The sequence below is a fragment of the Suillus fuscotomentosus genome, assembly GCF_016647785.1.
Source record: "Suillus fuscotomentosus strain FC203 chromosome Unknown F5891scaffold_2, whole genome shotgun sequence".
In the NCBI taxonomy this organism is placed as follows: domain Eukaryota; kingdom Fungi; phylum Basidiomycota; class Agaricomycetes; order Boletales; family Suillaceae; genus Suillus; species Suillus fuscotomentosus.
Window position 1 is genome coordinate 1,278,083 of NW_024539514.1, and position 12,610 is coordinate 1,290,692.

The window sequence follows — 12,610 nt, forward strand, 5'->3', positions numbered from 1 at the left end:
CAGTCTCAAGAAACCCCTCACACAAGGTCCACATGTACGTAAGTTTTTGGAAGTCAATAAGCACGAAAACCCCATCACTTACCTCCAAATACCAGGTAAGTAGTACACGAACGAAGATAGCAAGGGGTGGGGGCTGCGTAAGAGAAACTAAGTCTGGCCACTCACTTTCGACCGGTCACGTTCCCTCGAGTGCTCACAAGTTCCTGATGCGCAATTCGTCATAGAAGAACGTTCGTGCCACCTCATCGGATGAGGTATTCTGGGTGGCCTGTAGCGACAGTGCGCTTTTTTTGTGGTGGTGACCTGGACCGTTCAGATCAACACCGGTTGCTAGATGGACACTTGCTGCCCTACCTCGCGCTACTTACCCAGAGTACATGAGCATCAGTGTCTCCAACACTCGTTGCACGTACGTTTTGTATGTCAATGCCTTTCATTCGACACAAGTCTTGGTTTTATGGCTGGTCTTTCCTTAGATATTTGACAGTCTCGCAAAAATTACATCTTTATCATCATTGCACTTCCAGATACCCATCCAGCTGATAGTCGCCTTTCCTTTGGATTCGATTTTCTTCTTCTCCGCCTTCCAGCACAATGTCCTTCCTCGAACAATTGGAGGCCATGCGACTGGTGCTGGGATCCTGCCAACCAGCTATATACATCAGAAGCCCCTATTATACTGCCAACGAGCGCTAGCATCTTGGACTGTGGGTCAAGCTTTCAAGCACAGAGGCAAGTGCCCGGGCATCTTCAAGATAGAGGTAAGCCACTTTTTCCTATGAATGAAACGAGCAACCAATAGAGGGATAAAACAAAACTGACCAGGAGAAGAGACCAGCTTACCCCTTGAGTCTAGCATGGCTCCCGCAGCCGCTTCCTCATTTGGCACGAGCGGTGAAGATTGGGAAGATGGATCCGAGAGTCTGAAAAGGACGAGGTGATTGAATTCCGCAGTAAGTCGGTCCTTGACGGTAAATACTATGATTCATCACGAACTCTAGCATCAAATATGCGATTCCTTCACAACTGCTGAGAAAGGGGAGAAAGGGGAGAAAGGTGATGGGCGTACTGGTACGCTGCTACAAAGGAAAACAATTTCATCTTAAATATTGTGGGTTCATCCAAAATCTATATGATCTCCTTTTGTTCACGAGGCCTGATTTCTGTGATGAGATCACTGGACAAATGAGTAGGTGCGGAAGATAATGATCATTTGTACGAAATCAAGCTTTATCGGTGTGGGCAAGCACGGGTATCGTCGGTTTTGAGTCGGGTGCAGCATTGTCATGAAGATTCTGACGACACGATACCTGCAACAACTCCTGGGTATTGCGGCATCATCATCCAACGGGTGTTGTTGTGTACAGCCTCCGCAAGACGTTAGCCTCGGTCATTTCAGGTATTTGGCGCCATGATGCTTTTTCAGGACGGACATCATCGTCGTTTTGACTATTTCTGAAAGGTCATTGCGACACATCGAATTAGCTGTGCCAGGATTCACAAATCGTGCTGCGAGCCTATCAGTGAATGGGGGATGTAGTAAGACGCGGTTAAAATAATATTGATCACGGAATGATATAAACAAACTAGAAGCGCTTCAGCTACACAGCCTTAGACTACATAGGTTTACAAAAATAGCTCAACTGCTTACAAGGCCCGGGACCCGGGTAACCAGCCCGATTGATCCAGCTTTCAAGTTGCTGATGGCCGCATCTATCTCAGTACTACTAGTAGGCTAGCGCTATGCTCATACCTTCTTGTGCTCCCGGAACATTCACCGGCTTTGTGCGGCCACCTGTACTATTAAGTGCATGATTACTCTCTGAAGTTCCTTCGATTTACAGCCTTCCCGTCCTCCAAAGAAGAATCAGCAACTTGTACATTCGCGCCATGACCCAGGTCGTGGCAAAATACAGTTCCGCTATCAGGATTGTGGCTTCGGTGATGACTGGTTTTGGTATATCATCTATGTATGATTGTGTTATCGAGAGCCATACTGGCGGCAGTCGTATACTAACGAAGGTTTATAGAGTTTTCTTGATTTTGACTGCGCAAGTTTGGATCTATTTTCGGAGACGATTTCGGGAGAACTGCAGGCAGTGTAAAGCTTTCGTACGAATTTACGTTGCATATCACAGACTCATTACTGACAGTGCAGAACAGGTTGCCTTCATCTGGTAAATATCTTTAATTGCATGTCATGCATGCCACAGTTAACGGAAAGACTGGCGTTGCGTTACAGGTTGATCCAAGCTGCTCAAATGTGAGTCTCTATAGAAATACTTGTACAAGCCGCTGAAAGTCCTGCTAGGATAATCGCTACTTGGATATCGTTTGCTCATGCGTTGGAGTTCAATCATACACTCGGCCATATGTTGATGTTAGTGACATCGGTAACTCATCAAGGCACTTTCTGACAGAACGATAGAAACTGGGCGCTTTACACCGGAATGAGTGCAAGTGGCGCTTTTCTTCCCCAGTCTCGAACTAATCAAGCTCACTGTCGTTCCATAGTCCTTGACCACATCTGTTGTGCATGGCATTTTCATATCTAGGGTCTTCAGACGTGCGTGCTGCTGACGTACTACTATGACACTTCTTTCTGATGCGTGCGTGAAGTTGAGAAGAGTTTCTATGGTAAACGGAGAATAACATCCGTCCTGGTAGGCATTGCGTTTGGCTGCCTCGGAAACAGCAACTGATTGCGCCAATCAGATTGCATTTTGTGTCATGGAGCAAGGTGCGATAGTTTATCCTGCAACGGATAATCGCTACTTAATCACGGAAAATAGTCTTTGGTCTTCTTGGTGCAATCTACGTGTAGGTCCAATTTTATCAGTGTCGCCCTGTCAGGTGTTTCTAAATACGGGAAACAGCTCTCAACTAAGCCATTACAACTTAAATGTCATGATTGACGTAAGCTTGTTCTACCTTTGATATGGAAGCAGCTCACAAGGATAAAGTGGTCTACCTTGATCTCGCTTGGTTGTTCAGCAATCGATGATGTTCTTATCGCTGGAACTACGGCTTATATTCTCCGCAAACACATGACTGAATCGCCAAGGTGATTAATCAGTTCCAGTATGAAATTAACCTGTATAATTGAACGTCTTGTGTTCAGAACCAACCGAATGATCACAAAACTTATCATATTCTGCTCGCAAACGGGTTTGATTACAACGCAAGTTCCTTTGTATTGACAATGGGTATATACTCACTGCTTCCTGTGTAGTGTGGTGGCATCTATCACTATGGGAATTGTGAGTACTTATCGCGCACAATAACCATGTCTCTGACCAAGACGCAGTGGGCAGCTTGCCGTTTCGATGTGTATCATCTACATATGTGTTTTCCTATTGGAGGCTGTGAGAGTCTCGTTGTTATCAACTCGAGTACACGGAATATTCTGACGTCCTGGCGTGACAGTATATGCTACATGTTTTCTCGCCAAGTGAGTTGTTCCTAACGGTGATGAAAGAGACTACTGATATCTTACTCAGTTTAATCGCTCGGGATTCCTACCTGCAGCCACAGACAGTCCACGAAACCGAGATTTCCGAAATCAGTTTTGCACGCTCCACACAGGCGATTCATGTGGGCTTGCCAGACAATAAATCCGGGCCGCAGGAAATATCGGTAATGCAAGAAGGAACAGATTCCTCAAAAGCGTCCTCCTGTTAAGTCGAGCCACTATAATCCTTTGGACATAATGTCACCGTCTCGGTGTCGTCGCAATTGCTTAGAGTTAAGTACTAAGTTTGTTAGTGCTTCGCACGTGACACGACGCGATGCGCCTAGCGGAGTCGAACTGTTGGAATACGAACCATCGTATATAGACCATCGTGTTTCGTCTTCTCCCCTCAGTCTGTTCCATTACGACTGAGGGTGAGCTCTTTGCATATACGAAACATACCTAGACACTAACGGACGCTTATAGCTAACGCACTGTCTAGGCATATCATAATATATAAGTCTGTTCCATTACGACTGAGGCTAACGCACTGTCTAGTCCTAATAAAGTTGTCATCGTACGTATATGTCGAGAAGCTGTTACATCGGCACTGTAGTTGTCCGTCATGATCACAATCTTCGTAGCCATTATCATGTCACTGCTCTGTCTAATAGTCCAAACTAAGATGTCGTCCTCTGCTCCGTCGATCCGTCGATGGTGTTGACTTCCAAGTTCAGTTTCACCCGTGTTGTCACCGAACGAATCAAAAGGCCATCGAAAAGGTGAGTTCACTCACCTGAACACCATATGCGAATCTAGCTTCTCGTTGTTACTGTGTGCGAAATAAAATATTCCCGAAAGCGGTTGTTTATTTTTGAAGCTTCTGCCAAACAACACCCCGGGCCCGCATAAGCGAGTCATGTTCCCCACGAAACCGCAGCACGCGGTTAAACTAGTCAAGTGTTGATAAGTCATGACATGCCATCAGCGCTCATAGCTATTCTTGCTATCATCTGCGTGTGCTGCGGACTCTCAAATTTCAATGTTGATTGTAGCGTCTGCTCACAAATCACGTCGCCCCCCAAGGTCAATTGTAACAGGATGAGTATCTTCGATGTCCAGGTTCTGAGATGGAAACATCCCCCCTTCTGCACGAAGCCACGCAAACAAAGCAAAAGACGCCCCTTCCAAAACTGCAGATCGGCATTTTGATGCTTGTCCAAATGGCAGAACCCATTGCTTGCATGTCAATATACCAAGCCCATTCAGTCAATTTCACCCGTCTCAGATGGACAGCCCAGAGTGACAATGTACCTATAGAGAGGGGCCATCCCATGTGGGCCCATGGCAATAATTGTACCATGGTAGACGAGTGGGCCGAGTGAATGTGTGTACCCGAGACAAAGGGATGGGCCGAGGGTATATAGTATAGACAGTGATATAGAAATGTACTAGTATATAGGACATTATGAATGGTGAATCAAGTTTACAATGGAGACGGGTGGGCCGGACAAATGTGTGTACCCAAGGCAAATGGATGGGCCGGGGGTATCCAGTTCACAATGGAGACAGGTGGGCCGGACAAATGTGTGTACCCAAGGCAAACAGATGGGCCGGGTATAGTGGGTCTGGTTCATCTAGCATCAGGTGAATGGATCATCCGGTAGGTATATTATCAGGTAGGTATATGATCTGGTAGGTATATATAATATACTACCGGCCGGTGCGATCTCAGGGGTGGTTTGGTTGTGTCAATCAGTTCATATTTGAGTGAGATATGGGCAATACAAAAGTCTGTGCTAATTGACCAGGCAGGTGGATATCAGGTTGGATTGACCGGCTCAGGTGAACCGGTCTATATGCCCTATTAAACTACCGGCCGGTGCAATTTCAGGGATGGTTTGATTGTGTCAATCGGTTGATATTTCATTGAGATAATGTCAATACAAAATTTGGTGCTAATTGACCGGGCAGGTGGATATCAGGTTGGATTGACCGGTTCAAGTGGACCGGTCTATATGCCCTAACATACTACTGGCCGGTGCAAATTCAGGGGTGGTTTTCCTGTGTCAATCAGTTCATGTTTGATTAAGATACAGTTGATACACAAGTCTGTGCTAATTGACCGGGCAGGGGGATATCAGTTTGACTTGACCGGTTCAGGTTGACCGGTCCATATGCCCCATTATACCACCGGCCGGTGCGATCTCAGGGGTGGTTTGGTTGTGTCAAATGGTTCATATTCCATTGAGATAAAGTCAATACAACACTCGCTGCTAATTGAACAGGCAGGTGGATATCAGGTTGGATTGACTGGTTCAAGTGGACTGGTCCATATGCCCTATTATAGTACCGGCCGGTGCGATCTCAGGGGTGGTTTGTTTGTGTCAATCGGTTCATATTTGATTGACATACAGGCACAAACATATTGCACATTACATACAAATGTAACTGATATGGAGCCCCAAACACTACCAAGGATGTTATTGGTGATCAGATACTTAGGATATGTCCTATACATGTCCCTAATTATGGTCCTGAAGTTTTGGAAAGATCCCTGAAGTATTTAATGTAAGATAAGGAATACAACATAGGCTTGACATAAGACAATTGACCCCTGTCACTGATAGTCACTGATATATATCATACAGGTCGAAGATTTTATGAAAAAATGTAGTAGTATATATAATAGACTACCTAATGAACCTATACTACACATTCCCCTGCAGGTAGAGTGTTTTTAGAAGAGTGTGGTGAAGAAGTATTAGGATTGGTGAGTAAAAGTCTGACTACTACATGTACACCAACCTGGTGAGTTTCGATGTTTTGGGCTTTTGGGGTTTCCCACACTCTATTTCAGAGGTATTTCACTGCCCTAGCTCTCAACTGTTAGTGGATCCTTCTAGAAATCTAAGACCATAATATTGACCATGCTTAGAATATATTGCAAGCATCTGATTACTAGATCTTGTCCCTTGTCAAATGTAGGCCCCTTATCAGTAGACATATCCTCTTTGCCTTAGATAACAATGTTATGCCATATTTCTAACTGATCCTTGGGATGAGAAGTAGGTATATGTGTAGTAAAGATAATATATGAGTAGCCTGGATCATTTACACAATGGTAAAGTAGGGGAAAACACCAAAAATGCAAAAACTATGATCTTAGAGGTTTTAGCCTGTATAGAAGATTCCTGTAGGTGTCATGATGTGCTTACCTGGTGGACATACATCTAGGAATGGTCCTCACATCTTCCTGCAGCTGTGTTCCTGCAGGATAACCTTTTGCAGAGGATGAACCACCAGGAGAAGGTGGGTACACAGCATCACAAGGTCTTGTCCTGTGACCCCGAGCTCCTGAGACATTATTTCTATGTTAGAATAGATGTTGGGGACAGTATTCACAAGGAAATATACCCAGAGATACAAATATGCAAACCTATTTTATGTTTTCAGCCGGTCCCAAAATACTGGTTGCAAAGAGGCATATCCTCTGAATTTGGGACTTTCGTTTGTAAGGCTTATAACCTTGTGAAATCTTAACCATTTTGCATAATCAGACCACCAGCAGAATTGTCTGATTAAGTACTACATTACCACAAGCAACCAGTCGCAAAAATATTGGTGGCAAAGCTGATACAAAATATCCTCTTCTGAATTGATGACTCTCTTGCAAGGCTCTTAACTTTGTCAAATCTTAACCATTTTACATGATCAGACCACTGGTGGAATCACCTGATCAAGTACTACATTACCACAAGCAACCGGTTGCAAGAATACCGGTTGCAAAATACTGGTTGCAAAGCTGATGGTCTGGTAGTTTGATGGTCCAGTAGTTTGGAGGTCCAGAGGCCTGGTGGAAATATGGATGAGTCCACTTTAACCGGTCAATTTCAACTGATATCCACCTGCCCGGTCAATTAGCACAGACTTGTGTATCGACTGTATCATAATCAAAAATGAACCGATTGACACAAGCAAACCACCCCTGAATTTGCACCGGCCGATAGTATGTTAGGGCATATAGACCGGTCCACTTGAACCGGTCAAGTCAAATCAATATACACCTGCCTGATCAATGAGCACAGACTTTTGTATTGACCATATCTCAATGAAATGTGAACTGATTGACACAACTAAACCACCCCTGAGATTACACAGGCTGGTAGTATAATAGGGCATATGGACCGGTTCACCTGAGCCGGTCAATCCAACCTGACATCCACCTGCCTGATCAATTGTATCTCAATCAAATATTGACCGATCGACACAGCCAAACCACCCCTGAAATGGCACTGGCCGGTAGTATATTGGGGCATATGGACCGGTTCACTTGAACCGGTCAATCCAACCTGATATCCACCTGCCCAGTCAATTAGCACCGACTTTTGTATTGACTTTATCTCAATGAAATGTGAACCGATTGACACAACCAAACCACCCCTGAAATCGCACCGGCCGGTAGTATATTGGGGCATATGGGCCGGTCCACTTGAACTGGTCAATCCAACCTGATATCCACCTGCCCGGTCAATTAGCACCAAATTCTGTATTGACATTATCTCAATGACATATGAACCAATTGACACAATCAAACCACCCCTAAATCACACCGGCCGGTAGTATATTTGGGGATATGGACCGGTCCACTTGAACCAGTCAATCCAACCTGATATCCACCTGCCCGGTCAATTAGCACCAAGTTTTGTATTGCCTGTATCTCAATCAAATATTGACCGATTGACACAACAAAACCACCCCTAAAATTGCGCCGGCCGGTAGTATGTTAGGGCATATAGACTGGTCCACTTGAACCGGTCAATTCAAATCAATATCCACCAACCTGATCAATTATAGTGATGGAAAAGTCCGGTTTGGTCCGGTTCTCCAGGAAATTAGGAGAACCGTGGACCGGACCATTGGTTCGGTCCGAAAATGGTCCGGTTCTGGTTCAGTGAGGGTTCAAACCGAGAACCGGACCATCCAAACTAATAAAAAATTTGTCAAGAAAAATTATATTGAAACATGCCCAACAACACCTCGCGTTCACGTTCACGAACGAAGATTCAAAGACTGTTCATTTACTTCTATTGATCAAGGCAGGTTTAGTTTCGCTCACATACTATCTCTTTCATTCCAAATTTCAGGCCATTGCACTCTTCAATGCAAATCAACGAGTGGACGGAGTGCAGCGCTGTAGAGACTCACGCGTCTCAATGCCGAGTATCTGGCCTTTATCCATACATTCCTATATGATCCAGCTCTAATCCAAAGGACCAGTCTCGCGCACACTCGTGCGCGCCCTATTTACACTTGCGTGCACTTAAGCGCGCCTTACCTGCGCTCGCACATTCGTGCGCCTCCTCCTAGGTCTTCACGCTATTGTCCGTCCATTCGTCCCATGTCCTTACTGATTTGCTGGTGCGTTATTCCTATCTCCTTCATTGAACTAACAAATCTTCGGTCCAAAATCCGCTGTAGAAACAACAATACTGAGAGGAACAAAGAAATGCTCCTGACTGTATCTAAAAAGTTGTAGGTCGTGCGTTGCCTAGTCTGCTATACTTGAAAGGACAAGTGCGTTCGACCCTAAAGGGGAAGCAGGTGCAGCGGAGATCTAGAGGTACGCGCTTCAGCGAAGCGCGAGAAAGCGCAGGTGCGCGCAAGGTACGAAGGTGCGGGAACGCGCGAAGCGCGGGAAAGCGCGCGCGTGTAAGCGGAAATAAGAGAGACTAAACTTATGTGAAGATATAAGCAAGATAAAGGATGTGAGATGTGTTGTGCTAATGAATAGATTTCTACTGCGACTTTCTAAGTAGTAAGTACTAGGTAAAGTTGGGTGAAAGTAAGGTGTGAAAGGTAAGTAAGTAATAGTATGTACTGCTGGCGCTTATATAGCGCGCCTAAGCGCGGTCATGCGGAGCCGAAGCGCTACCGAGTAGGTATGTAAAGATATATATAAGTGAGAATTCATGATAAAAATAAAGGTGGAATGATATGCTAATAAAAGAAATGGAAATATACGCACTAGAGGGCTTGGTGGACAGTGGATGGATGCTTCTGGATGGCTGGTGCTATAGGGCGCGCAAGCGCGGGAACGCGCGTGCGCGTATACATCGCGAAGCGCAGGAATGGTGCGCGCATGGCGCGCATTGCGCGGGAAAGCTGCGCCTCATATAGGAATTGCTGTGGACAGTACACAGAGTGGTGCTGCGAGTTGGTGCTGTATACTCCCTTAGTGGAAACTGCCATATCACGCCATGAGAGGCATGAGTCTCTACACCGCGCTACATATAGAAAGTCTATTTAAACTTAGTTATAATTAGAGTTGATATGGTTACTTGGTTCGGGAGCGCGCTGCATAGTGTAATCTCCATTCTTAAATAGAGAAGGGAATCTTTGGGGTTCTGGTACTTACTTTCCCCTTATCTTTGTGTACTGGAAAGTGTATAGATCACCTCCTCACTTGATATCTGATCTGATTCTCCTGTCAACCATCCATCTGTGCATCCACTCTTCAAATAGGACCTTTCCCTTAACGTTCTAGGCGCACCTTCGCTTCGCGCGCGCGCATTCTCGAACCTCCCGCTCACATGCGCATCTCGCGCGCCTTCGCCTCGCATACGCGTGCCTTTGCGCTGTAGGGATTCATTTCTGGCTGGGCTTGTAGAGACTGTTTTTACCTTACCTTATGTTGGCACTTTTGTAGCTTACATAAGCAATCAATCTTTTCACCAGTTACCAGTATGAGTCTGAGTGCTCAGTAGTTTTCTATGATATTTCCTCTCCTCTGAGCCTTGAGCCTGGTCCAGAAACCCTTTAGGGTCGAATAGCAGCTAGGTTCTGCAGGACCCAACATTGTTCAGACTCACCATCTGAATTGTTGTACCTTCAGTGCGTGTTACCTTCTCGCGCTTGCTAGCGCCCGCCTAGCTCATACAGTCTCCCTCCATTTTATTTCGAGGAACTTCTCTCAGTGGTTGTCCTTTGGGTTGAGTTGTTGTCTCGTATTCTGGTCTTGCTGTAGAGCACCCATTTGTTTTAAGTGTTTTCACCTATAGTCAAGATTCCTCTTCTACAGCGCCTTCGGGAACTTGCCATCACTTGCCCTAACATCGATAACACTGCGTATGGCATTGTAGAAGTGAGCATCTTACATTCAACAAAATCCAGGTTCTTGCGTCGATTGACAGTATTTTTTCTTAATTCGTACTTTAGGCTTATCTTCTTGTCTGACTGGGTACCAATGCCTTGGATGGTGGGCATCACAACAAAGCTGCTGACCATTTCGCCGAAGCTGTTAATGCCATTGGCTTTTCGTCTGAATCAGCCATTCATTCTACATACGAGGACTTCGTTATGGTACGTTGATGTGATGCAACCGAATGTGCAGAAATGGTGTGAGGCACTTCTTTGCGCAGGTAGACTTATCGAAGCTGTTAGATCATTTCGATATATGATGGATGAGAGCGATGAAACTGCGAAGGCCGCTTGCCTTGATTGGTCCATTGGCAAGTTTTTTCAAAGGTGAGTTGATAGTCTCATTGTATTACATTCTCGCAACTGAACAGACTTGCAATGCCAGGCCAACAAATTTGCACTCCATGTATGTAACACCTTCATTCAAAGATCTTGTTGGGCTCAACATACATACACTAGGCTAATGCTACACAACCTCCGGTCCAACGACGTCCACCTGCTCGTCAGGTACCCCATGTTTGTTTTGGTTCAAACAGGTTTGAACCTGTTCAGAACCGGTTCTGCAATTCTGCAAGTCCCCGAACCATGGACCGGACCAACAGTTCGGTCCTCCCTATTTCCCGAACCTTGAACCGGACTTCGGTCAGGTTTGAAATGGTTCAGGTTCGAACCGCGGTTCAGAACCGGACCTGGCCATCACTAATCAATTAGCACAAACTTTTATATTGCCCGTATCTCAATCAAATATCAACCGATTAACACAACCAAACCACCCCTGAAATCGCACCGGCCGGTAGTATATTGGGGCATATTGACCGGCCCACTTGAACCGATCAATCCAACCTGATATCCCCCTGCCCGGTCAATTAGCACAGACTTGTGTATCAACTGTATCTTAATCAAACATGAACTGATTGACACAGGAAAACCACCCCTGAATTTGCACCGGCCAGTAGTATGTTAGGGCATATAGACCGGTCCACTTGAACCGGTCAATCCAACCTGATATCCACCTGCCCGGTCAATTAGCACCAAATTTTGTATTGACATTATCTCAATGAAATATCAACCGATTGACACAATCAAACCATCCCTGAAATTGCACCGGCCGGTAGTTTAATAGGGCATATAGACCGGTTCACCTGAGCCGGTCAATCCAACCTGATATCCACCTGCCTGGTCAATTAGCACAGACTTTTGTATTGCCCATATCTCACTCAAATATGAACTGATTGACACAACCAAACCACCCCTGAGATCGCACCGGCCGGTAGTATATTATATATACCTACCAGATCATATACCTACCTGATAATATACCTACCGGATGATCCATTCACCTGATGCTAGATGAACCAGACCCACTATACCCGGCCCATCTGTTTGCCTTGGGTACACACATTTGTCCGGCCCACCTGTCTCCATTGTGAACTGGATACCCCCGGCCCATCCATTTGCCTTGGGTACACACATTTGTCCGGCCCACCCGTCTCCATTGTAAACTTGATTCACCATTCATAATGTCCTATATACTAGTACATTTCTATATCACTGTCTATACTATATACCCTCGGCCCATCCCTTTGTCTCGGGTACACACATTCACTCGGCCCACTCGTCTACCATGGTACAATTATTGCCATGGGCCCACATGGGATGGCCCCTCTCTATAGGTACATTGTCACTCTGGGCTGTCCGTCTGAGATGGGTATATGTTACTGTATTATGTGCCCGGTCAAGAAACCTCTCGCACGGGTGCCCCCGTGTACTTGGAGGTCAATGAGCACGAAAGCTTCGCATACCGGGTAAGGAGAATGTAAGTCTGGCCACTCACTTTCGACCAGTCATGTTCCATCAAGTGCTTACAAGTTCCTGATGTACAATTTGTCGTAGAAGAATGTTGGTGCTATGCCCATCAGATGAGGTATTCTGGGTGGCCTGCAGCGACAGTGCACTTGT

At 45.6% G+C, this 12,610-nt stretch overlaps 1 protein-coding gene across 1 annotated transcript; it reads left to right on the forward strand.

Moving 5' to 3' along the window:
• The first annotated feature begins 1,690 nt into the window (after window positions 1–1,690).
• Window positions 1,691–3,987, forward strand: F5891DRAFT_218816 (uncharacterized protein). The gene is made up of 17 exons (XM_041370950.1): window positions 1,691–1,957; window positions 2,033–2,112; window positions 2,164–2,177; window positions 2,243–2,263; window positions 2,312–2,380; window positions 2,429–2,456; window positions 2,515–2,566; window positions 2,620–2,663; window positions 2,716–2,740; window positions 2,793–2,820; window positions 2,877–2,916; window positions 2,964–3,064; window positions 3,122–3,181; window positions 3,233–3,260; window positions 3,308–3,365; window positions 3,427–3,451; window positions 3,501–3,987. Exons 1-17 carry the CDS (start codon window positions 1,891–1,893, stop codon window positions 3,679–3,681), a joined length of 921 nt encoding a protein of 306 aa, XP_041233470.1. The 5' UTR covers window positions 1,691–1,890; the 3' UTR covers window positions 3,682–3,987.
• Window positions 3,988–12,610: the final 8,623 nt, after the last annotated feature.

What these genes read in the sequence shown, in the direction of transcription:
- F5891DRAFT_218816 (XM_041370950.1), top strand. Translation starts at nt 1,891, where the DNA reads ATGACCCAGGTCGTGGCAAAATACAGTTCCGCTATCAGGATTGTGGCT. An exon ending in TTGATCCAAGCTGCTCAAAT is followed by an intron (nt 2,264 to 2,311) that starts GTGAGTCTCTAT and finishes AAGTCCTGCTAG; the next exon opens with GATAATCGCTACTTGGATAT. An exon ending in ATTTTGTGTCATGGAGCAAG is followed by an intron (nt 2,741 to 2,792) that starts GTGCGATAGTTT and finishes CACGGAAAATAG; the next exon opens with TCTTTGGTCTTCTTGGTGCA.